Source organism: Dromiciops gliroides, chromosome 2 (assembly GCF_019393635.1).
Source record: "Dromiciops gliroides isolate mDroGli1 chromosome 2, mDroGli1.pri, whole genome shotgun sequence".
NCBI lineage: Eukaryota > Metazoa > Chordata > Mammalia > Microbiotheria > Microbiotheriidae > Dromiciops > Dromiciops gliroides.
Genome location: NC_057862.1, coordinates 484162986 through 484189885, shown reverse-complemented (window position 1 = coordinate 484189885; position 26900 = coordinate 484162986). Strand labels below are relative to the sequence as shown.

General features: G+C 34.8%; 1 protein-coding gene across 1 annotated transcript in view; it reads left to right on the top strand.

Annotated features, from left to right (window-relative positions):
- The window catches only part of STRN (striatin), a 130510-nt gene that overhangs the window by 16653 nt on the left and 86957 nt on the right, over positions 1-26900 (top strand). Inside the window, 2 exon segments of the mRNA XM_043983057.1 lie at positions 15705-15808; positions 21841-21914. Of these exon segments, the coding sequence (XP_043838992.1) occupies positions 15705-15808; positions 21841-21914 (178 nt within the window).

The following is a 26900-nucleotide window of genomic DNA, read 5'->3' as shown; positions in this document are numbered from 1 at the left end:
TTAAAAATAATAATTCATGTGGATTTTTTTTTAAGTTTATAGAAGTAACCTAATTAAATTTGTATGTTTAAATTTTGTTAATGTAGTTTGCATGAATTTGATTCTCTATCAGATTACATTTAGGCCAGAGGATTGGCTATTACTGCATATCTGGTTTATTGGCTTTATATATTCACTTTTAGGTGATCAAAACACATTTATTAAGCACCTGCTATATGCTATATGCCAGGCAGGTTTTTAGGTGCCAGAGATATGAAGACAAAAATTAATATGTTTCCTGTCCTTATGGAACTTACATTCTCTCTGGAGATACCACATGTACTCTAGACGCCATGCTCATCTAAATCCACTACCAGATGAATGTAAACTTCCTCCCCAGATTTGCTGCAGTCTTGTCATCATTATCATTATTCAAAGCAAATACAGATAAACATATTTTATGTACTATAACAAAAGAATAGTGGAATTAAAAAAAAATATGAACTTAAAGCTGTTATGCAGAAAGTGATTGGGGGGGGGTTAAGTGACTTGCCCAGGGTCATACAGCTAGTAAGTGCCTGAGGCTGGATTTGAACTCAGGTCCTCCTGAATCCAGGCAGAAAGTGATTTAAGAAAAAAGATCACATTTTTGGTTTATCATTGTGTGTGTGTGTATAAATATAAATATTTGCTGTATTTTTTTCTTTTTCTATTTGATTTTCCAGGCAGTTTTGAATTTTTAAAATGGAGAGATCTTGGTTCTAGTTTTGGCCTTGCCATTAGCTAACTGTTTGACTTGAGTCAGGCCACTTAACCTCTCTTTTCTTTACCTGAAAAAATGAAATATTTGGGATCAGATATCATCAAAATCTCTTCTCTCAGATTTTATTATAGTCTGTATCTTAACAATCACTAACTGGAAAATAGGGGGGGGGAATCAGAAGTTAGTCGATATTTAAGGAAAAGATTTGGGGTTTAGGTTGCTCATGAGTTTTATATATATAGAAAGAGTGTCTTGGTAGGTATTAATGAGGGAAGTAATAATTGAAGGTGCAAGAAGTACCCTTTATCTCCAAATTATATATAGTTTGTAGATAGTTGTTTGCATGTTATTTCCCCCATTAGACTGAGCTTCTTGAGAGCAGGGATTGTTTTTTCCTTTCTTTGTATCCCCAGAGCTTAGTACAGTGCATGGCCCGTGGTAGGCATTTAATAATTGCTTGTTGACTTGAAGGGAACCTGGAATTAAGGGAACTTTGGGATTGTTTTGAATATAGTTGGGAGTGTTGGGTGGAGTAGATATTTGAGGTGTGTTGGGCTCTTAAGCATTCCAGCATTATTGCTAGCAAATCAAAGAAAGGCCTGAGGCAAGTGTCTCATTTAGTCACATACAGCCTTCATTAAAATTCATTTGCATGCAAGAAAAGTTGGATTCAATACCAGTATATCAAGTTGAAAGAAGTAAACATTAATATAGAATTCCACAGGGGTAATAATAACAATATTACCTGGTGGCAAATTATATGCTAGTCTGGAACTTGCTTTCTTGCTTTTTTGTTTCTAACTCTTAACTGAGAGTTTCAAGTATAGTGTAATAGCAATAGAATCAAAGGTATTAACTGTTGTGAATCCTGAGGTATGTGGATTCCCCTGTGAATTTAAAGTTGAAAGAAGAGTATGGAGAGGGAGGGAACCTGAAAATTGGGGTCATTGTAAATATTGAAACCTAAACTATAGGGTTAATGGGGAAGAGGAAGAAAAAGGGCTTAGGGTGAATGTATTTTATCCTCTTTATATTCCTCGGAGTTTAACCTGGTTTTTGTTCTGTTTTGTTTCCTGTTTCTTCACCCTATTTCCTTTATCTTATCCCTACCAAAATAACTTTTCATGATAGGCTTGGTTGTGCAAAGGAAATGTAGAAGGAAAACAAAGTCAGGGAATGGAATGTGACTTACCTCTGTAGATTGGTTATGTTTTTCCCTACTCTGATACCTTGTAGTTATCATTTCTTAGGTCTAGAGAACTTTTGTTGGAAAGAGGAATTAACTGTTAGGATTGTATTTATTGTTTGTAAATCCCAACTAGATGTAAATTCTTTGGGGTCAGGAAATATTAGGGAATTTCTTTGTATTCTAACTGCTAAAGTAGTTGGTAAATGTTGATGGCCAATAATTAAAATTGCCATAAAAAAAATTGGTACATGTGATCAGATTTCCTTTGTAAGAAGCATAAAATTAAGTCATTTCATTATACTTGTTCATCTTAGTTGAAAGTTTAATTTTAATGAACGAAATGAGTCAGCAAATATATTAGTTAATATATTTATGTTGCCATTTTCATCATTTATTGTTGGAATTGATAGCCATTTATTGCACTTGTTGCTCAATAGTTCTTAGTTCTTTTTTTTTTTTTCTGAAGCATTTCTTGGCAAGTCTCTGAGGAACTCATAAAGCTTATCATGAGAGATTTTACAGTTTCAATGCCTAGAATTTTCTGATCCCCAAAGTTGTGAATGAAAATGAATGTCCTTCCTAAGCACTAGTGAGAGGATACATTTGTACATTTTCCACATCATTCCCTGTTGAATGAATGTAGTCAGTCATCTTTCCTGTGTTGCTGCAATTGGAAAGGTTTGTGGGTTTTTTGGTTTATTTTTTATTTTCAATTTTTGCATATGTAGCTTTGTATCCAGTCTTTAGAAGGGAAGCAGCATGGTACAGTGGAAAGAGTCTTGGATATAGAATTTGAATTCTTTCTTTGTCACTGAGGTCACCTAATCTCCTTTGGGTTTTAGTTTCTTCTTTATAAAATGAGAAGATTGGTGTATAAGACCTTCTGCATCTAAATCTATGATCCTATGGTAGTAGGAATGTAGCTCCTACTGTGTCAACCTATAGTCCTGTATGTTCTATATATATACATACTATGTATATACTATGTACATATGTGTATGGCTGCATGATAAGGACGTGTTTTTTGAATAATAATAGTATTTATAAAGTCAGTGATTCTCATTTGTATGACAATGATTTGTTGTATGTTTTTGTTGTGTACTATTTCCTGGTTAGATTTGATTACTATTTGTCAAAAATTGGAATTTCTTTAATAGTGCCTTAGTTTTGAGAGGCTAGCAGGACAGAATATTTAAAAGTATTACTTCCCTAGAAAATCTGGGATGACTGGTTTCCATAACCATAAAAGCTAGTTCTGACATAAGGCGTCCTGTCACCCACAAGTTGTATGTGTCCTGGCTTATGGGACAGAACTAGAAGCAGAGGTTGGGCCCCTTTGCTTAATTTGAGTCATTGTTTACCTCTTTATCTAGGTGTCAGTTATATTTGTTTGTAGATACCACTAAGGTTTTGGCAGTGCAGCATGTAACTTTGACTTTGTGTCTGTGTATGAGTTAGAGGAGAGGAGAGAAGAGTTATTAGGAAGTTTAAGCATACTTTAGATAACATTTGGACTTGATGTACTTTTTTTTTTTTTGCAGGCAATAGGGGGTTAAGTGACTTGCCCAGGGTCACACAGCTAGTAAGTGTCAAGTGTCTGATGCCAGATTTGAACTCAGGTACTCCTGAATCCAGGGCTGGTGCTTTAACCACTGCGCCATCTAACTGCCCCTCTTTTTTTTTTTTGACTTGATGTACTTTTAAGTCTTTAACTCCATACTGGTTTCAATGGGGTCATAATTGGACAGTGTTTTCTTTAGAAGTTTCGTGCTTGTGAATTTTTGCATGTGTCTTATCCAATCATAAATAGAAATAAAATTATGAATGTTTTATGAAGAAAAAAATCTTGCTTTGGTTAAAAAGATTAATGTCCATAAAAGGTTTTTTTTTTTTTTTGTCTTCTTGTGGTCTATAGATAACCTTGAATTCTTGTGCTAGGCCAGTGAAGTGCAAGCTGTGGCAAGTTATACCAATCTGGAAGGTCTCCAAGTATTTTGGGCCTGGTGACATGTTCTCCTATTTGAGGATCAGCCTACCTAAGTATGGAGAATTTCATTACCAGAAAATTGGTGAAAAGCAGTAGTCAGATATATGACACCTTTGAAAACTTTAGGACAATATAATGGATAGACTCCCTACTTCTCCCCAGTAGCCTAGACATCTTTAAGAAACATGGTTTACTCAATAGTAACAAAACAGGGCCTAGAACATAGTAGGTACTTAGTAAATATTTATTGGTTTACTGACTGGGCTCCATGTCATAATCTTTTCTTAATGGAGAAGGGTGTATAAGAAAGCTCTTTTGCCCTCTCCTTAATTACCCACCTTTTGGGGATTAACAGTATAGGGCAGTTCTAAAAGGATTTTAGACTGGAGAAATTTTCATCCTTAATATTTCTGGAAAAACTAAAAAGGAGGCTTTTAAAATATGTTCCCATAGACTAGATAGCCTTTAAGGTTCTTTTTGGCTTTAAGTCTATGCTCTTATTATTAAATTTCCTCTTAGAACACAGATAAGCAGCTGTTCCATAATTATAATCTCAGAGAGTTTCCATAGGCCTTGAAAGGTTAAATGAGTTGCCCAGGATCCCATAGTTTGTATGTTAGTCCTGACTGTAAGGCAGGTTCTCTATCACACCATGCCACCTATCATATAGCACCTTACATTTGACAAAGCATTTTGCATAATTTTTATTTGATCCCTTAAGGCATTATATAAATTTCATTTATAAATCTGTTAATCAACAAGCATTTTTTGAGTACCTACTATGTTCCACGCACTGTGTTAAGTTCTGGAGGTTCATAAAAGGACAAAAAGACAGTCCCTCCTTCCAAGGAGCTCACAGTCCAGGGAGGGAGACAACATTTTAAACAAATGAAATATATACAAATGATATATTCCAGATAAATTAGAGATAATCAATAGAAGTTTCACATCTCCATATAGCTTTCACAAATACTTTGTCAGAAGGGACTCTCCCAGGGGCAGCTAGATGGTGCAGTGGATAAAGCATTGGCCCTGGATTCAGGAATACCTGAGTTCAAATTTGGCCTCAGACACTTGACACAGGGAGTGTGACCCCCTGGGTAAGTCACTTAACCCTCATTGCCCTGCAAAAAACCAAACCAAAACAAAACAAAACAAAAAATGAAGCAGCTAGATGGCAGAACAGATTCACTCATGTTTGTGAGTTCATATCTGGCCTCAGATACTTCCTTAGCTTTGTGACCCTGGGCAAGTCACTTAACCCTATCTGCCTCTATTTCCTCATCTGTAAAATGAGCTGGAGATGGAAATGGCGAATCACTCCAGTACCTTTGCCAAGAAAACCCCAAATGGGGTTGAATATGACTGAAACAAATGAACAATAACAAATGATGAGGAGGTTGAACTGGATTTTATCTAACATTTAGCATTTATTAAGCTCCTAATATATTGGAGAGGCACTATAATATAGTCCTATAATAAGCATAAGTATGTATATATATAAAACACAAAGATTCTTTATTCAGGGATACAGGAAAGGAGAACATGCTTAAACTAAATTTTGAGGGAAGCTAGGGATTCTAAGAAGCAAAGATGAAAAAGGCATGAGGAACAGCCTGGAATGTATAGAAAAAGGATACTATAATGAGTGTGGAAAAGCAAGGAAGCCAGTGTTTAAGTAGATAGTATACTCAAGGAAATAATGTGCGATGTCAGATTATAGGGATGGGATCAGTGTTTCATAACAGTAGAGAAATGGATCTTGGTAAAGAGAAGAGCCGCTTCTTCATTAGATGAGAATAAAACAGAAGAGAATGAGGGATGTTATCACAGGGTTTTTACGGGGGGGGGGGCAGTGTAGAGGAGAATAGAGATCTTGGAAGAAGAGAGTAGTATGTTAGGCTTAAGAAAAGAACAGAAGAAGCTCTAAGGTGAAAATGGTGAGATTATTCATACTTGAGTGCTCATTTATGTTATCTCATAAAAGAGCCACATTTAAATGGAAGGTTTTTTGGTGACAAGTAGGAGCAATGAACTTGGAGGGTTGAACTTGGGAATCAAGTTAGGAGTTTGAATCCTGGTTCTGTGGCTTCATACTCTTCGACTCTGGGCAAGTTATATAATCTCCCTGAGCGTCTGATTGTGTGTCTGAAATCTCAGTCCTTGTTTTGTGATCTTCTAACCCTCTCCTTTACTTTGAGTATAGGCTTGCAGATGAGAACCTTAAATTAGTTTACTTTTCTGATAGTTTATTGTTTTTGTTAATTTTTTTATTTCAGGTTTTAAATATAATGTTGCTTTTTGATATTCATTATTTGCATATGAAGTACCACAGGGATGGTAAAGTTTACTGCATTTTATTGCATAAGAGCCCTGTCAAAAGAAGATTTAGATTTAACTGAACAGGCAAGGCACAGGTGCTTATTCAGTGTAGGGGCCAAATTTATTATGGGGAGAGTTAATTGGGTGACTCGCCGTAATATTGGGGTTCAGAAAATAATGAGGGACCTCTAGGTCCAAAACTTCCTCCCTTCCGAACTGCCTTTTTAGTTATTTCTCCCAGGCCATAGAGAAAGAGGAAAATGGATAATCTCTCTGGCTCTAGCAAAGGCTGTCTCAAAACCCAAACTCACTTCAGCCTCAGCTAATTCAAAGAGCTGGATTTTATTAATTCACCACCAGGGGTCCATAATTTCTATGGGAGTCAGCTGTTCACACTGTCTCCAGTCCACTCTGAAGGCTTCTCCAAGGCAAGAGAGAGCCACTTCCTGTTGGGGTTCCTTTTTCTACCTTTTTCTCCCTCCCCCAAAGGGGAGGTCCTTCAAGTTGTGTGGCTGAGACTGGTTCCCTGTTGATGATGCAGTCCACAGCCTCCGAGGACACTCCTCAGGGCTGGCCAAGTTGAACAAGTTCTAACAGGGCTGGCCAGGTGTGGCTAAAATCTAATCATCTTTAAGTGGGTACTTAGTAGTTTCTCATTCACACCCAATTCAAACACTACTAAATCAATCAAGTTGGACCCCTGGGCATCTGCCAAATTCCATTATTTTACCACATCAGAAAAATGGAAGATTTTTAAATCTTTTTAAGGGGCAGCTAGGTGATACAGTGGATAGAGCACTGGCCCTGGAGTCAGGAGGACCTGAGTTCAAATTCAAAATCTTTTTAAAATAGATTTTTATTATTGACTGTGGAAGAAGTGAAAAAGTTAAACTGGAAATATCTGTGTGTTTTTGTTTAATATGGTCAGTGTACTTTTAATTATCCACTAAAAAAGCCAATATAATTTTTTTTCACACAAAGCATTTATAGTTTTGCATTTCATTTGTCAACTGTTAAGGGCTAAAATTCTAGCTAGTCTGTCTAAAATATCTAATGAGTGGTCGCCAATAAATTATAAGCTTTAGCAAGAGTTAGACTTTTAAGCATTTATTAAGGAGAATAAGAATTTGGTAAAGAGAGAGAGAAAGGCCTAGATTCCTATCTATTAAAGGGAGCGCGCATTTCTAGCTCCCCTCTCCACCAGCGTCCTAAGGAAAGAGAGCCAGAGCGAGTGCCAGTCTCTTCCTTCCTCCTCCCACTAGCCTGCGTCACTTCCTGACACCAAAGAAAAGACTCCTGGTCTTGCCCTCAAAGACCTTCGCTTCATGGGCGGAACTCTTCTACAGTAAGTCTCCAGCAGGTGGCATCATTCCAATCGTTACACAACCAAATGACAAATTAGGTTCTTCATCACACATTTATACAGAGGTAGAGAGTTTTAAATGTTACGTTATTTGATATGTATTTGGCACAATTTTAGCTATTTTAATGGGAAAAATATTAATCAAAAAGTATTTATTAAATGTTTACTTAAATAATAATAACCAACATTTTATAACACCTACTATGTGTCAGACACTGTACTAAACACTTTAAAAAATATTACCTCATTTGATCCTCACAACAACCTTGGGAGGTAGGTTGCTATTATATCTCCATTTTACAAATTGGGAAAATGAGGCAAATTGTGGTTAAAATGATTTGTCCAGCTAGTTAGTATTTGAGACCAGTTTTGAACTTAGGCATTCCTGATATGAGGTCCTGTACTCTATCACCCTGTGCCACCTAGCAGCCCTGTCAGGTACTGTAGTGGACACTCAGGATACAAAGGCCTTCCTCAGCTCTTCCCCTCCACTTGTATATATTTTTTATCTACATATGTAAAAGCTGCCTCTATGGACAGAATATAAGCTCTTTGATGGCAGGGTGTATCTGAGTGTGCTAAGTCAAGCCAACAAGCACAGTGGCAGGCAATTAATAAATACTTGTAGAATTGACTTAGTTTTTAGATATGACACTTTAAGGAACATAAAACATTATTATAAAATAGAAAATGGTATTGAAATTAATTCAGTTTCTTTCTTTTCCTCCCTTAGTATTAGATGTACTTTGGGTATAAATAGAAGTAACCATTTTCCCAGTTTGTATTTTTTTTGGCATTCTACTTGGAAGGTTATTATCAGGTCTTACCACTTGGTCATGCTTTATATATAAGTAAAAATGTGAGGAACTTTCATAATCAATTTTTTGTTTTGTTTTCTCTGGATTCCTTTGGGAGGACTGGAGTGAAGCTGATAGTAGCAAAAACAGGATATTGAGGAAGTGGTCAAAAGTGCAACTTCACTGGCATCTTAAGACATGAACCCAGACAATAGTGTCCACAACATTGAATTACTAGTGAATTCCACAGTTTGTTACCAGATCACATGGGTGAGGAGATCTACAATTATTTGGCAAGAAGCCAATCTTTTACTTCAGAATCTAGACTATTTAGTGCTGGACCTGGAGTCAAGATTTGAGCCCAAGGTCCAACTTCATACCTTAGCTGTGTGACCTAGGGCAGTCCATTTAACCTCTGTTTTCCTCATTTTTCCCATCTCTAAAATGGTGATAATAATGGCACTTACCTCCCAGGATTCTTGTGAAGACAAAATGAGATAATTATGGTAAAGTGCTTTGCAAACCCTAAAGTGCTATATAAATACTTGCTAACATAGTGAAATATGCATTGACAAATAATGAAACTGTTGTAGTCTGCTTATCTGTTATATATTTGTGATCATCCATCTCTCCTATCAAATACATATCTTATACATATTTGTGATAATTTTATCACTCATTTGGGTTTTTTTTTCTTTTTTGCTATTGTTGGTAGTGGTAATAGATGTGCACTGAGACAGATAATATTTGTGAAACAGAACAGCCTATTCAGACAAGTGCACACAGAAGAAATCCATACTGAAAATACAATTTGAAAGTATAGAGGAATAATTTTCAAGACATGGAAAAGGGGAAGATAACTGCAAGAGTGGAAAAATATGTATAATATTATTACCAAAAAGGGTGATTAAAAATTATATTAGTAACTGCTGACACATTTATTCTTGTTCTCATTTTTAAAAATCTGTATAAGAATATTCTAAATACGAATCAGGGATATCCTTGATGAATGTATGAGAAGGGAGTTGAAGGTTTATACATATTATTTTCTATTGTGGACTAAATCTTCAGTCACTTGAATGAAGAGTATAGAAAATATAAGACTTCAAGGTGTTTGTTTTTTGAGTATGAAAAAAAACTGACACAAAGCAAAAAACAACCTTGAAGCCTGCCTTCCCTAAGCATCAGTTGCTGTCCATTGCTTCTAGGTTAAATTATGAACTCCTCTGTTTGGCACATAAAGCCCTTTTCATGGTTAGTCATAAAAACCTGACTCTACCCTATATTTCCATGTTGATTACACTTGACTCACCTGCCTGTATTCTGCAGTCTGTATCCTATATAGCATTCCATGCAGGCAGGTGGGTGATTCCTCAAATATTCAGCTGAAGTGCTACCTCCTAAGATGTCTTTCCTGATTCCCTGTTAGTTTACACTACAGATTAGCTTTATTGTGTATCTATCTTATATTTGGGTATCTGTGTTTACAATGCATGCCCCCAGTAGAATTTAAATTTCTTGAAACTTGTTTCCTTTTGTATCTCCAGCACCCAGCACAGGACCTGGCACATGGTAGGCACTTATATGTGCTTGTTGACTGATTGAAAGTATATGAGTTGATAGGAGGAACAAGGGAAGCAGTATATTTTGGAAACAGACCAGTGGTGGATTTAAGATGATCATTAAATATCAGTGATGTTTATCAGATATATCAGATTAAGATATAGATTGTTTCATATTAATTTGGACAATTTATGTTGATATGAAAGTTATATCAGTTAAAAATGGAAAAATTAACTCTATTTTGATGGTTAATTATATGTTGTTGCAAGTGTTGTGTTTCCAGGTTTTTCTGAAAGTATCCTGATTGTCATTTCTCATAGTACAGTAGTATTCCATCACAATCATATTCTACAACTTGTTCAACTATTCCCCGATTGATAGGCATCCCCTCAACTTATAATTCTTTGCTACCACTAAAAGAGCTGCTATAAATATTTTTGTAGATATAGGTCCTTTTCCTTTTTTTTTTTTTAATCTTTTTGGGATACAGGACCTAGTAGTGATATTGTTGAATCAAAGGATTTATAGCTCTTTTGGGTATAGTTGCAAATTGTTTCCAGAATGGCTTGAATCACTTTACAACTCCACTAACAATGCATTAGTGTCCTAATTTAACCACACCCCTCTAATACTTGTCATTTTCCTTTTCTGTCATATAGCCCAGTCTCATAGGTGTGAGGTGATACCAGAGTTGTTTAAATTTGTATTTTTCTAATCAGTAGTGATTTAGAGCATTTTTTCATGTGACTAAGGATAGCTTTGATTATTGTCTGAAAACTACCTGTACATATCCTTTGACCATTTGTCAATTGGTGAATGGCTCTAATTTTTATAAATTTGACTCAGTTCTCTATGTATTTGAGAAATGAGGCCTTCATAAGAGAAGCTTGCTGTAAAATTTTTTTTCACAGTTATGATTAGTAACTGTATTTATCTCCATCCTGTTTGCCCTGTTATCCTGTCTTTCTCCTCTCCCCTTGTCCTTCCTCCAAGGTGTTTTGCTTTTGACTACCACCTCCCCCAATCCATCCTCCCTTCTATCACCCTCACCCCACTCTTATTTCCTTCCCCTATGACTTTTCTGCAGCGTACTATAATCTATCTTTGAGACAGTTCTAATGACAGTAAGGCCCAAGTGCTTCCCTGCACCTCCTTCATCTTCCCCTCTAAAGTTCTTTTGTACCTCTTTTACGAGAGATAATTTACCCCATTCTTTCTCCCTCCTTTCCCTTTTCACAGTGCATTCTTCTTTATTACCCCTTAATTCTGTTTTTTTTTTTTTTGGGGGGGGGGGGGGGGGTGGGGGGGGGAGGGAAAGCATTCCATCATATTCAACTACCTGTGTCCTGTCTATATATACTCCTTTTAACTGCCCTAATAATGAGAAAGTTCTTTGAAGTTACTAGTATCTTTCATGTAGAATAGAAACAGTTAACCTTATTGAACTCCCTTCTGATTTTCTTTCCTGTTTTGTATTTGAAAGTCAGATTTTTATTTTCAGCTCTGGTCTTTTTCATCAAGAATGCTTGAACATCCTCTATTGCATGAAATATCCATTATTTCCCCCAAAGGATTATAATCAGTTTTGCTGGTTGTAATCCCAGTTCCTTTGCTCTGGAATATTGTTCTAATCCCTTTGATCTCTTAATATAGAAGCTGCTAAATCTTATATTATTCTGTCTGTAGCTCTACAGTATTTGAATAATTTCTTTCTGGCTGCTTGCAATATTTTCTCTTTGATCTGGGAACTCTGTAATTTAGCTGTATATTCCTGGGAGTTTTCATTTTGGGATCTCTTTTAGGAGGTGATTGCTGGATTCTTTCAATTTCTATTTTACTCTCTGATTCTAGAATATCAAGGCAGTTTTCCTTGATAATTTCTTGAAAGATGATGTCTAAGCTCTCTCTTTTTTTAAAAAAATGGCTTTCAGGTAGTCTAAATAATTCTTAAATTATCTCTCCTTGATCTGTTTTCTAGGTCAGTTGTTTCTACAATGAGATATTTCATATTTTCTTCTATTTTTTCCATTCTTTGATTTTGTTTCATTGTTTCTTGATATCTCATGAAGTCATTAGCTTCTGCGTGCCCAGTTCTAATTTTTAAGAAATTATTTTCCCTAGTAAACTTTTGTATCTCCTTTTTCATTTTACCAATTTTAAGTTTCTAAGGAGTTTTTCTTTTCAGTGAATTTTTGTGTCTCTTTTACCATTTGGCCTGTTCTAATTTTTTTTAGGTGTTATTTTCTTGATTATTATTTTTTTGCCTCCTTTACCAAGCTGTTGGTGTTGACTCTTTTTTCATGATTTTTGTGTATCACTCTCATTTCTCTTGCCAGTTTTTCCTTTACCTCTTTTATTTGATTTTTTAAAATCCTTTTCGTTCTCTTCCAGGGATTCTTTCTGGCCCTAAGACCAGTTCAGTTTTTTCTTTCAGGCTTTGGATGTAGCAGTTTTGACTTTGTCTTCTTCTTAGTTTATTGTTTTGATCTTTTTTTTCAACTTATAGTAACTTTCTATGTTCAGGTGTTTTTCTTTGTTTTGTTATTTGCTCATTTTTCCAGCCTTTTTTTTAACTTGTAACTTTATGTTAAAATGGGGCTCTACTCCTGGTGTGTGATGTGGGCTGTACCAAGCTGTTGGCCTTTCTTGCTGCTGCTATTCCAGCTGGGTGGGGGGGGGGGCTATAAGTTTTCATTTTTAACAAGGCAGTATGATCTAAAGAAGGGTGTGGTCACTGCTCTCCTGGATTATGCTCTGATCTGCAACTACAAGTACTCTTTTCCATGCTGGAACTGTGACTAGGGTCTCTGCCGTCCTGTGATAGCAAGCCTCTTGTTTGCTACTGTTTCTTCTCACATTGGGACTGTGACCTGGATCTGTGTACGGGCAATGCAACAGAGCGCTCTATCCAGTAGTAGCAAAGGGACCTCTGTAATCACCTTCTGACCAGTTATTTGCTCCCTTACCATCTGTGGGCCAAGAGCTCTGGAAACTGCATTTGCCTTTGCTGATTCATTTGCCCTCTAAGGCTTGTTGGGTTATTGGTGCTCAGCCAGCACTCTACTCTCACCCCAGTTCTACAGTTTTTCCACCCCATCCTTTTGTGGGTTTTGCTGCTTTAGAATTCATTTTGAGGAGTAAGTTAAAGTTGTTTGGAGGGAAATTTGGGAGAGCTCAGGCCTTTTCTGTACCATGTTGTCTCCGCTCCCCCCCCCCCCCCGCCCTAATTCTTGATAGATTATTCTAGAGCTTGTATTTACTAATTGTCTGTAGCCAATGCTTTGTGGATCTTCAGGCATATGGTCCTCTTCTTGTCATTGTTTATATGATAGGTTGCTTTTAGTAATTCCCTTGATGAAAAAATTCACTTTACTTTTTTCTTTAAAAAATAAATGTTTAAATGCTGTCAAATGTTAAGTCACAATACTATTGCTTGCATATTGAGCCTACTAAAGATATTTTTTCTATTGGTTGAATGCTCTGTTTTCAGAACATCAGTGAATGACCCACAATGAATTTTGTTTTAGCATCAGAGAAAGTAGAACTATGTAAATTTGGTGATTTAAGAGATCTCCTTTAGAAGTATTACAAATTTGTGACAAATAGGTGGTGTAGTAGATTGTCATCTGGAAGATCTGAGTTCAAATAAAGCCTCAGACACTGTGTGACCCTGGGCAAGTCCCTTAACCTCTTCCTCAACTTTTATCTCCTCAACTATAAAATGGAGACAATAACAGCACTTATGTTGCAGGGTTGTTGTAAGAATCAAATGTGGTAATATTTGGTTTTTGGTTTTTTGATTTTTTTTAGTGAGGCAGTTAGGGTTAAGTGACTTGCCCAGGGTCATACAGCTAGTAAGTATTAAGTGTCTGAGTCCGGATTTGACCTCAGGTACTCCTGACTCCAGGGCCGGTGTATCCACTGTGCCATCTAGCTGCCCCGATATATATATATTTTTTAATGTGGTAATATTTGTAAATTGCTTGGCAGAGTACCTAGCTCCTACTAGGCTCTATGTAAATACTTATATTTCTCCTGCTTCTTACTTGAATACATTTATAGAAATGTAAAATCACATTGTCATCGAAATGAGTCTGTAAAATAATGTTTTTGTTTTTGTAGGGAGGATGTGATGAATTAAACTAGCAAGGTAGAGATTATGTTAGTATTAACTTTTGTGGACCTTTAAATAGAGTCCTTCCCTGCCTATCTGCAAGGTATTATGAAATTTAATGAACTGATGATTTGTTAAAATGCTTTACATACCTTAGTTAAAAGGTTCTATTTTAAATCTAAATAGCATCAATGATCATTCCAAGCAACTTAGTTACTTTAAAACTATCACAAACTTGGACAGCTAGGTGGACCACTTAACAAAAGTCTCTTCCCTAATTGAAATACTTTCTGTCCCACACATGAGAGTTCCTTTCTTTTAAAACAGAATATATCCAGGGGCAGATAGGTGGCGCAGTGGATAGAGCACTGGCCCTGGAGTCAGGAGTACCTGAGTTCAAATCCGGACTCAGACACTTAACACTTACTAGCTGTGTGACCCTGGGCAAGTCACTTAACCCCAGTTGCCTCACTAAAAAAACAAACAAACAAAAAAACCCCAAACAAAACGGAATATATCCATAATAGTTTGTTTCATATTAAAATATAATTTCTATGTGGTTGTCTAGTGAAGTTCAAAATGGCGGGGGAGAGGGGGAGATAATGGAAAGGAGTTTATGTTAGGGGCCATTTAAAAGTAACTTTTCATGTATCTTAGCTATTCTGTGTTTGCCCTTTACTCACTAGATTATAGAAAATAGGAAAAAAGTGTGAAGAGATGGAGGAAGAGAGATTTTAATTGTTGTAGTATGTACTTCAAATGGACTCAAGGTTAAAGTCAGGCTGTTTTAAAATCAGGGCTCCATTTTGAAGCTTAAATTGTACAACCATGCTAATTACATTATAAAGTAGTATCAGTGGATACCAACCTGACTGGAAGAGTGATGCCTTTTATTCCAATGATTAAAAGTAGCTAAAACTACCTACTTTGTGTTCAGTTACCATAATCTGTGTGTATGTATGCCTACATGTGTGTGTGTGTATATGTTCATGTATGTCAGTCAGCAATATGATTATCTACATTTTTCTTTTTTGGATGTTTTAAATTTTAAACTTTAAAAGGGTTTTGGTTATAGCTTTGTGACCATTCTGCCTCAGTGACACATAGAGTAGGTTGTTCCTGTTCAGGTTTTAAAAAAACTCTACAATTTAAAAATTTTGAAGATTATAAGGCAGATAGTTCTTCTAAATAATATGTTTCAAAATTCCTCATGTATTTTAATAGGTGTATGTAAAGAATACTAATGAACCCTAATTTTTATTTGTTTGTTTTTATATAATTTTCCTTTCCCCTTCCCATTATATCTCTTCTTTCTTTCCTAAAAATAGAGACTTCCCTTCAAGATATAGAATGAAAAAGAAATAATCAGATCTGCAAAACTAATCATGGCATCTGTCAAGTTTAATTGTATATGCTATGCAGTGTTCCACAGTTCTTCATCCCTTCCCAATCCCCCTCCTGCAAAGAAGGGAGGAATGTGCATTCTCTTATCTTATCTCCAGGGTCAAACTGGATCATTTATAATTACACAGTATTGTTTTCCTAACCTGTATTCTGAATACATATTTTCCTAATCTCTTTGTTTTTCCAATTTCTTTTTATCTAAACAGAGTCTTGTCTTTTTCAGGCCCAGATTGCATTCCTTCAAGGAGAAAGGAAAGGACAAGAAAATCTGAAGAAAGATCTAGTAAGGAGGATCAAAATGCTGGAATATGCTCTTAAACAGGAAAGGTACTTCATTAAAATGAAAGAAAGTGTTTTAAGTTTCCTCAGTTACTTCAAGAGTACTTTTTGTCATTTCACAAATTATAAGTTTTAGGTTTCTAAATTCATTTAAATTCAGAAGACTTGTTTAGATAACCTAATTTTGAGAAGCAAAATAGTGTAGTGGGTAGAGAGCTGGCCTCTTGATTTAGAAAGACCTGGATTAAAATCCTATCTCCTATGTATTCTGGCTGTGTAACCAGCCAGTCACTGAACTGAGCACTTGCTAAATTTTATTGGCAGAAGGAATTTCCTTACTTTGGAATACCTTATGCCAAATAAAAGACCAAAAACAATTTTTTTGAAAAATATTCAAGTCTTATTTTAATGTACCTAGAAGGGTTAGACTGGGAGTACTTAATTTTCTCTAATACAGATGGATAAATTGATATTTAAAATTTTTAACACAAGTAGCTTCATCCTGGCGACACAGATTAAGGCAATGAACATTATATAAGTTGTCAATAGACTTGCATGAGAATTTTGGCCCTGCTAATTATTGTTTGATTGTGGACAAATCAAGTAACATCTTTGAACTTGTTTCCTCATCTGTAAAATGAAAAGAGAGTAAAATGGACTAACTGACCTCAAAGATATCTTCCATCTAAATCCTATGTTTATAGGTACCCTGGTTGTACCAATATGAATTTTTAAAAATATCTTGGCATAAGAAAATGTATGACTAATGAAAGAAATATTGCTGTCCCTAATTTTATTCATTAGAAGTATTTAATAAAGGTGGAGTGGTATGTTGGAAGGAGAATTGAATTGGGAATCAGGAGGTATTTATTTATTGTACTACTAGTTACAAGTTACTGTGTCAGAGTATTATAAGAGAGAAAAAGCATGAGACAGTTGTAACCTTTAAGGCTTCTATGGTTTAGTTTAATTTTGGAGAAGTAACTTAGAGTTAGACTGTCTCTAATGGTTCTTCGTGGTTCTAAAATCCTGTGATTTTAATAAATCTGTATTTAAGTAAAAGAAATTTATATGAACTGAATCCTGTTTTTTTTCCCATCATCTTCCATAAAATCAAAAACATTTGCTGGGAAAATGTTTTCTGATAGGCTGACTTGAAAATCTTTTTGTTATTTTTTTCCTATCCTTTTCCTTACATTCAATTGTCACTTCCTTGTCCTGGTCCTGTCATTGTCTCTTCCCTTAGGAGTACCTCTCCCCTCTGATTTTGATTTACTGTGGACTAAGAATGTTTCTGGGGCAGCTAGGTGGTGCAGTGGATAAAGCACTGGCCCTGGATTCAGGAGTACCTCAGTTCAAATCCAGCCTCAGACACTTGACACTTACCAGCTGTGTGACCCTGGGCAAGTCATTTAACCCCCATTGCCCCACAAAAAAAAAGAAGAAGAAGAATGTTTCTGTTCTGTAGTGGGCTAAGAAACCATATTATAGTTAGCTAGAATGATCTAAAATAAAAATAAATGCATAGTTGTGAGTTTCAGTAAAGTAGATGGATTTTTGTGATACTAATTTTAGATACTAAAGTGCTTCTTTTTCTTCTTAGTTCTTAGCTATGTTTCAAATAGTTGAATTTACTATAAAAGATTTCTCCTGAGAAGTATTGCATTAAGAAATTTTATTCATTATATAATATCAAGAGATTGAGATTAAGGTTAAGATATTAGAAGAAAAATGCATACTCTTTCAGGTTGACTAATAGTATTAATATTATGGATTACAGTGAATTGGACCATTTTTCTCATGTATGCGGCTTGTGGGTACAAGGAGAATAGTAATCTGGTATTATTATAAAATGTTAATCTTGCTATGTTAGTACTTTTGATCAATAAACTTGTTGTTGTATTCTTAGAAGTTCATTCTGGTAATTAACATGAATAATCCTGACAAAAATAATACCATTTGTCTATTAGATTTTATAATAAATTAGGTTAGAAACTTAGGAAGGAAATGGTGATTTTTTTAATGGAATTTTAAAACATCTCAAGTTTAGTAGCATTCACATAGTTTAGGTATTTCATGTTTAAGTGAACAACCATTTAATTTAAAGTTGTCCTTTTTAGTCTGTAATTCATTTGCTTTTTGAGTTTTCTTTCAGGAATATATACATGTATGTTTGTGTGTGAGAGTGTGTGTATGTGTATTTTCAAATGGTTGTAATATAGAAGTGTGGAAGAATACGATATTAAAATTGAGTTAAGGGGGCAGCTAGGTGGCGCCATGGATAAAGCACTGGCCCTGGATTCAGGAGTACCTGAGTTCAAATCTGGCCTCAGATACTTGATACTTAATAGCTGTGTGACCCTGGGCAAGTCACTTAACCCTCATTGCCCTGCAAAAAATAAAAAATTTTTAAAAAAAAATATAAAATTGAGTTAAAAAGTTAGCTACAGAATATAAACTGGTATGGCTAGATAGTAGTTCATCTGAATTAAAGAGATTTTGGTGGATTAAAACCTTTCTGTAAGTCAACGTTATATGGGAGCCAAAAAAAAAAAAAGGCAACATGTTATTAGACTGTATTAAGAGAGGCATAATGTCTAGGCCTAGAGAAGTTGATTAAAGTCCTGTTAAACTTTGTCCTGTCATATATCCAGTAATGTGTTAACATTTTAGGAATGGCATGAATAACCTGAAGAGTATTAGGAAGTGACAGCATAGTGAAAAGTCTCAATTTTATGTCATATGAGGATAATTTGAAGGAAATGTTTAGCTTAGAGAAGAGAAGACCTATGTGGCATATGAGAGATCTCTTCAAGAATATGAAGGTCAGCTACATGGAAGAGGCATTTGACTTATTCTGTGTGGCCCTAGTGGTTAAAGTCATTAGCAATTGGTGGCAGTTAAGAAGAGGCAAATTTAGTCTTGACGTAATAAGTTAAAACTAGGGCTGTCCAGGAGTAGAATGGACTTCCTCTGCAAGTAGTAGATTCCCCTTCACTGAAAGTCTTCAAGCACAGACTAAACTCTTGTTGACTGTCTTATAGAGGGGATTCTTATTAAGGTATGAATCAAATTATGTGGCCTCCAAAACCCCTGACAATCCTGAGACATGATTCTGAGATGCTTCCTGTGTCTTCACTCACTTCAAGAAAATTCAGTTTTAAAAAGATAAATCGGATGGATTTTTTGCTTAGTATAACTGGTACCTAATAAGTGTTCTTAAATGGTTATTGCTTGATTATTTTACAAAATATTTATAATTTTCCTTTAAATAGAAGATCCCCTCATTCATATAAAGTGTGATTTATAGAAAAATTAAACTAATACTGTCTTTAAGACCATTTCATAAGTTGAGATTAACCTGTGTTAAAAAACACAAAACTGCAATTACAAATGTAATTTTTCCTTAATGGAGATACCATAAGAGAAGAGATTAGGAAGTCATGGACTATTCCTAGTACTAATAGATATTAGATACCAAAACAGAGCTAGAATGGAACTTAAATTCAGTGTCTGTTATCATGGTGTTTTATAGTTATCACATCAGAAACCCTGAGGGTCTTCCCCTCCCGTTTTGATTTTTTTAATTAGATAAAACTAGGCCATCTTTTGCATCATTTTTTACCTAGCCTTAAATTGCTGAATGAGTGTTGCCTCAGACAAACTGAGACCTGGGAAAGACCTTAGCTTAAGGCCAAAGTCTCCCACTGCATCTGGGATCATCTCCAGTCATCCTGACCTATATCTTGCCACTGGACTCTGATGACTGGAAGAGTGAGTGAGGCTGATGATTTTGCACAACTCTGCCTCATTTAAATCCTCTTCACTTGTAAATCAAGACATTACCCCTCTTGTCACTGGTCCTCTTCCAGAAGGAAGGACAAACAACAAAAACAGTTTATTAACTATAGGTCTTAGCACCTGTGTATAAAGCAAAATTAAATACATTTCTTGCTTATGTCTCATTAATTGAATTAGGTGGAGAGAAAACAAGTGATGAAAAAATATTGGCTGGATGATATGCTATACAGGTTAGAAGTATTCCAGTTGAAATGAAGGTGATGGAAAGAAATATGTGAGGAGAATAACTCTGAAGTTGAGGAAGGTGATGGGTATAAACTAACATTTTTCATGAAAACCGGTTTCCTTGTTAGAATGAAATTAAAGTAGCTTTATGGCTAGCCCAATCATGACTAATTTTACTTTATAAAATATCTTATTCTTTGATCAATTGGCTTAAGACATTTTGTTAAAATTAGTCATGGTTAAATTTTAAATAGTTACTAATGACTTCTTATTTATTATCTAGTATTTTTTAGCTTTTTTCTGACCATTCTGTAGTTTTATGTAAGACAAGTAGAATGTACCATAAAGTAGTATTTCAGTGTTTGAAGATGCTACTTCATTCCATTTTTAAAAAATAAATGAATTGTATAATATTTCAATATTAAGTAAAATGTAACCTTTATTTAGAGTATACGTTAGTCACAGAAGGCTAGTTACATTGTTTTCTTTTGGTTATTTAAAGGTAATACTTTGTCAGTTGCAAAGAAGGTTTTGGGAAAGATTGAAAAGGTTCTATAGAAATAATTACTTTGATATGATGTTTATAGGAAGAAACCAAATACTATGTCCTTTCATGATATTATCTCTTCCTGGTAATCTGCCTAGGCAGATGATAGAAACATATTCCATATGGAGGAAGAGTAGTAATCATTTATTGGTTTCTACCAAAATAACTGTTTTTAACTAATATTGATGATGCATCACTTATGGTGATGTCCTCTTGAAATTGTACATACTTAGTACTCTTATATTTATCTTCCTGAGAGTCATGGTGGGGATTTGGGCCTTGGCCATACAGGCAGCACACTCTGAAAACCTTAGTTTCAGGAAAGAGTTTAAGTGTCTTCTCTTTTTTGTCCCCAGTAGAGTTTTGACTTTTTAGGTACATTTCTTAGTTGATGTGGATCCTGGCAATTACTGTACAAGTTTGACCAGCAGAAGAAGCTTAATTTTTCTCTGCTTTCACTATGGAACTAGTTAAATTAGTGTTGATGGTTTGTATGATTCATCTTTCATCAATAATTGCAGGAAACAAGTTTATGATATGTAATTGTTTCCTTTATTTTATGCAGCTGAAGTATTTAGTGTTAACAAATAGCTCACATTGTAACAGCATTTGATAATGTACAGATGTCTTCCTCACAACTATCCAGTGAGACAGGTAGTGCAAGTGTCATTACTTTCATTTTGTAGATGAGGAAACAGATGCTAAGATGTTAAGTGACTTTTTCTAACAGCACATTGTTTGCTAAGGGGTAGGGCAAGTTCCTAAACTCACATAGCAGGCAGAGCATGGTACAGTGGAAATAATCTTGAATTTAAAGTCAGGGCACCTGGATTCAAATTCTAGCATTGCCATTTACTAACATTCGTGACCTTGGGCAAGATTCTTCATCTCCCATGACCTTAATTTCCTAAAAGATGAGATTCTATTGGATGACTAGGAAGGTCTTTTTTGTCTCTAAAGTGATCAATATTTATGATCTCTAGGTTTCAAGTCCAGTGTTCTTTATATTAAACCATGCAGCTTCTCTTTACAGAAGACTTGCATATTGCTGGTTTCTGCCTCATGTTTTTGCCCTTGATGTCTCATAAGCCTGAAATGCATTCCTCCTGTCTGTCCTTCTTTGTAGACATTCAAGAGCCAGCTCAAATGCAGTCTTTTTTATAAGCCTTCTCTGAATCCACTCTCCTTGTTATTGTTAATACTTTACACCTCTCATGCATTTCTCATATTCTGGTTTTATATTATAATTATTTATATGCTTACCATAACTCTCCTACTAGACTATAAGATGCTTGAGACTGGAGATCAAGCCTTATTCATGTTTGTTTCCTTAGGTTTTAGCACCAAAAAAGAAGTTTTTTGTTGACTGACTTCCATTGTAATGGATGTGAACTTTTTCTGAGTTTCATTAGAGTTTAATTGGAGCTAGAGATGATGCCTACCACTTATCTCTAAGTTCACTTAACTATATTTAAAAATGGTTTATATTTTCTCATTTCTCTGTTAGAGCCAAATACCACAAGCTGAAGTATGGGACAGAGTTGAATCAGGGAGATATGAAGCCTCCAAGTTACGATTCTGGTAAGAAATTTAAAAACATTTTAAAGTTAATTATTAGACTAATCCTTTGCTCCCACAACAAATGTCTGTCTGAAGTATAATAATATTTTCATTATTTTCATGATAATTACTATAATTCATCCTGGATACTTTCATTAGTATTCCTTCCCACTATTTTTTTCCTTTATCTGATTCCTTCTTGACACATATTTTATTTATTTTTCTGCGTTTCTCCCTTTTCTCCCTTTATTGTCTTAAGTGTTATCTATAATGACCATTTCCAGCACAACTTAATTAGGGAAAATCAGTACGCATATGTAGCAAATGGCACAGACATCCATCCATGTATGATCAAGGTGTCTGATTTTAAGATGCTCAGTTTAAAGTAGCCTGTACTAAAAATTTTAAAGCAGAAGAGAATATTGAAATGAGTGTTTTCTTCTTGTAGCGGACCTTCAAACTCTACAAATACTGGTTAGTAGTAGTTGTCATTATCTTCATAGTAAGTAGTAGTGGTATAAAGAGTGTTGTCTGCTTTTTATTTATCTTCAGTGGCACAGAAAGTTATTTTAAGGGGACACATTACAAGTGTATTATTTCAGGTATATTCATTAGGTTTGTATTGAAACCTTGATACTATTATAGTTTAACATTTACCTCTTTCTTTCCTTTGCTTCTCTCATTGGATCAAAACATGTAATTTACAATTTAGATGAGAGAGAAAGATCAAAGCAATGATTATCAAAGATTGTTACCCATCTGAAGTTTGCAATAGACTTCTTTGTTAAATGTTGGTTAGACAAGACTACACCCATGAACCTGGATAATTTAAAGTGATTATATTTATAGGATCATATATTAGATCTGGAAGGACAAACCCCTGCTTTTTACAGATGAAAAAAGTGAGGTCCAGAGTTTAAGTAAGTTGGTCAAAGTCACACAGATCATAAGTTGCAGAAGTCTACTGATAAGAAACCCAGCACCCTTCCTTTTACATCAGGCTGCCTAACATATTAAAAACTTATTAGTCGGGGAAGCTAGGTGGCACAGTGGATAAAGCACCTGCCCTGGATTCAGGAGGATCTGAGTTCAAATCCAACCTCAGACACTTGACGCTTACCAGCTGTGTGATCCCGGGCAAGTCACTTAACCCTCATTGCCCAGCAAAAAACCAAAAAAACAAACAAACCAACCCTTATTAGTCAATACTAGATAATTCTTTTTTTTTCCCTTTAAAAAATAAAATCCAGCAAGTGATAAATGCATAGGTTGTATCCCTTTGAAAAACTTGGAACAAAATATTTTTAACCATTACTGAAGTGATTTTCCTAATCTATGAAATAGTTTTCCCATTATGAATAATTTAAAGCATCTTTTACTTAGATAATGAAAGAATGGTAACAAATCTTTTTAAAATCTGTTTTTTCAAAGTTCTGGAATATAATAAGAGACTATTTAAATAATTTTGCAAAAAAAACAAAGTAAGCAAACTTTGTTTTTTATAATTGGTACAGCCTTAGCCTTGATGAGTAGGAATAGGATAGCTGATAGCTAAGAGCATAATTTCTTTGTGAAAGTGATTAATAAATGCTGTGGGAAATATGTCCAGATGTTAACATTTTTAATTGCTTAAAAATTGCTTGAAAGCCTCCTCATTGTGTGAACTTATGATTAGAAAAATCCAAATTCCAGATTGTGTGTGTGTGTGTGTATGTGTTTATTCAGGTAAGAGTATGATAGCTTATTTAAAGGCAATTATGAACACTAGTATAGGTGAGGCACTGTTATATAAGACTTAATTTTTCCATGCCTTTTATAGGTTTAAAGTGACTTTGTTAGTTGAGGATTGTAAAATTTTAGTTTTTTTTCATAAAGTGTCATGTTTGATTACTCTTAGTTTTCTTATAAATGAAACTATAATCTTTTGAACTATGTATGTGTGTGTCTCTATATATATCTTGATATAGATATATGCAGATATAGATGTATATACACATACCTACATACTGGTTTTTCCAGTATATAAGATTGCAAACATTCTTTCTTTGTTGTTGTTCAGTTGTGTCCAACTCTTCATGACCCTATTTGGTATTTTCTTGGCAAAGATACTGCAGTGATTTGCCATTTCCTTCTCCAGTTCATTTACAGATGAGGAACTGAGGCACACAGAATTAAGTGATTTTCCCAGAGTAAGTGTCTGAGGCTAGGTTTGAACTCATAAAGATGAGTCTTCCTGATTTCAAGCCCAGTGCTCTATTCATTGTACCACCTTGTTGCTCCTTGCAAGCATCGGGAAACAATTATTTGTCTAGACCTATATTTTCATTAGTGTGGAGAATTCCCAGTGAAGAAACGTCAGTACTGATATGATCCCTATTTCATTTCTAGTCTTAGAAGGTTGTCTTGTGCATGTCATAGTGGATCAAATCACTGGACTTGGGGCAATGATAATGGGGATTTGAAGCTCTCCTTAAACCCCTAACTAACTGTGTGACTGTGGTCAAAGAACTTGACTCTCTTGGTCTCATTTCCTTCATATGCAGAATGTTGATAATGATAGCAACTATCACTATTTGTATATTTAAATTCTTTTGCAGTCCTTAAAGCTCTATGGAAATACTGGTTGTTATTGGTATTGTTAGGTGTCAGAGGCAGGGTTTGAACCCAGGTCTTCTGACATGCAGGCTGATCCTCTCTTGATTGCATCACACTGTGAACAGTAATGACTCTCAGAAAAATAAACAAACACATACCTCTGACTGTCACAGTAAAATAAAGTATTCTTTACCCTTTATTATTTCTGAAGCTAGCAAGAAAGCTCTCATTTCAACAAAAAGTTACAAAACTCATTGATTAAAAATTCGATACCATTAAACTTTAGGCTAAGCAGTTTCATTTTCTGAGCCATCAGTAGTAGTAGTTTTTGCTACTTTAGCAATTTCATTTTTTGAAATTTTGGTACTTTAGCAATTTTATTTCTTGTGGGTCAAAAAAAATCCTCTCATATTGATATACCATAGTTTATTCAGCCATTCCCAAATCAGTGCCCTCTCATTTTGTTTCTAATTCTTTGATACCACAAAAAGTGCTACTATGAATATTTTACTAGGCATAGCAATAAAACATTAAGAACATAAACACAAGCAAATAAAAAACAAAATTCTTGATTTTTGAAGAGCTCGCTATCTAGAAAACCCAAAATCATTTTAAAAATTAATTTAAATAATAACTTCTACAAAGTTGCAGTACATTATCAGTAAAATCCAGCAGGAAGAGATAGAAAAATAAATTTCATTCAAAATAATTAGAGAATGTCTAAAATATTTGGGAGTTTACATAGAAAAAACTAGGACCTATGTAAATGCAAGCACAAAACACTTTTTATAGAAATAAAGACCTAAATAGTTAGAGAAATAGTAATTTGCTTATGGGAAGACCAAGTTAATATTATAAAAAATGATAATACTAACAAAATTGATTTGCTTTTTAATCAACATACCAAACACATTAAAAGGGATATTTTATAGATGTCGGGGGAAAATGGAATTCATCTGGAGGAACAAAATATCAAATATATATATGTATATGTATATGTATATGTATATGTATATGTATATTTTTTTGCTGGGCAATGGGGGTTAATTGACTTGCCCAGGGTCACACAGCTAGTAAGTGTCTGAGGCTGGATTTGAACCCAGGTCCTCCAGAATCCAGGGCGGGTGCTCTATCCACTGCGCTACCCAGCTGCCCCCAATATCAAATATCTTAATGGTGTAGTGGGAAAAAAATGGAGTGTAGCTGTACCAGATCTAAAACTATACTACAAAGTAGTAACCATCCTGATGATTTGGTACTGATTGAAAAAAGAGTTGACCAATAAAACAAAATAGGTATGTAACACATAGAATGAGATGCACATAGAATACTGTTTGATAAATTCAGACCATAGCTCCTTAGGGCAAGGGCTCATTTTAACAAAAATTGCTAGGAAAATAGAAAAGGCGCTGGCAGAAATTATGTTTATATCTGGGATTATCAACCTTTTTTTATGTCATAGACTGCTTTGGTAGTCTGGTGAACCCTTTGTACCTCTCTTTGGTATAATATTTTTAAATATTTAAAATAAAATGCATAGGCTTACAAAGCAAATCAACTATATTTAAATAGAATTATCAAAAATATTTTTTTAAAGATCATAGATTTTTTTTAATCAACATGTTAAGAACCCATGATTTAGTATAACACATCATACCATGTCCCAAGATAAGCCCCAAATGGATATATGACAAATACAAAAGAAAAAGATGACATCATAAACAAATTAGAGGAAAAGGGAAGAAATTGCCATTCAGATTTATGGCTAAAAGAGTTCATGACCCAAAAAAAGGAGAGAGAGCAGCAGAGAAGACAAAATGCAAACTTTTTTAATATAGAAAATTGTTTATTTATTTATTTTTATTGGCAGGGCATTGAGGGTTAAGTGACTTGCCCAGGGCCACACAGCTAGTAAGTGTCATGTGCCTGAGGTTGGATTTGAACTCAGGTCCTCCTGAATCCACGGCCAATGCTTTATCCATTGTGCCACCTAGCTGCCCCTATATAGAAAGTTTTTGCACAAACAAAACCAATGTAGTTAAAATTAGAAGAAGGGGGTGGGGAGGGGATATTTACAGAATCTTTCTGTGATATAAAGGTCTCATTTCCAAGATAGGTAAGGAAGTGATTTAACTTTATGAAAAAAAGAGCCATTCCCTAATTGATAAATTGTCAAAAGGTAATTTTCAAAGGAAGAAATCCAAGTTTTCAATACCCATATGGAATAAATGTCCAAATCCCTAATAATTAGATAAATCTAAATCAAAGTATAAAAATAGAGGATAATAAAATCATATCAGTATTTATATTTGCAGCAAATGAAAAAGCACCTAAATGCTTAGTGGCACCACTAAAACCATTTTAAATGAAAAAAAGTCTGATTCTTAATTTAACTCAGGTTGTGAATTTGGA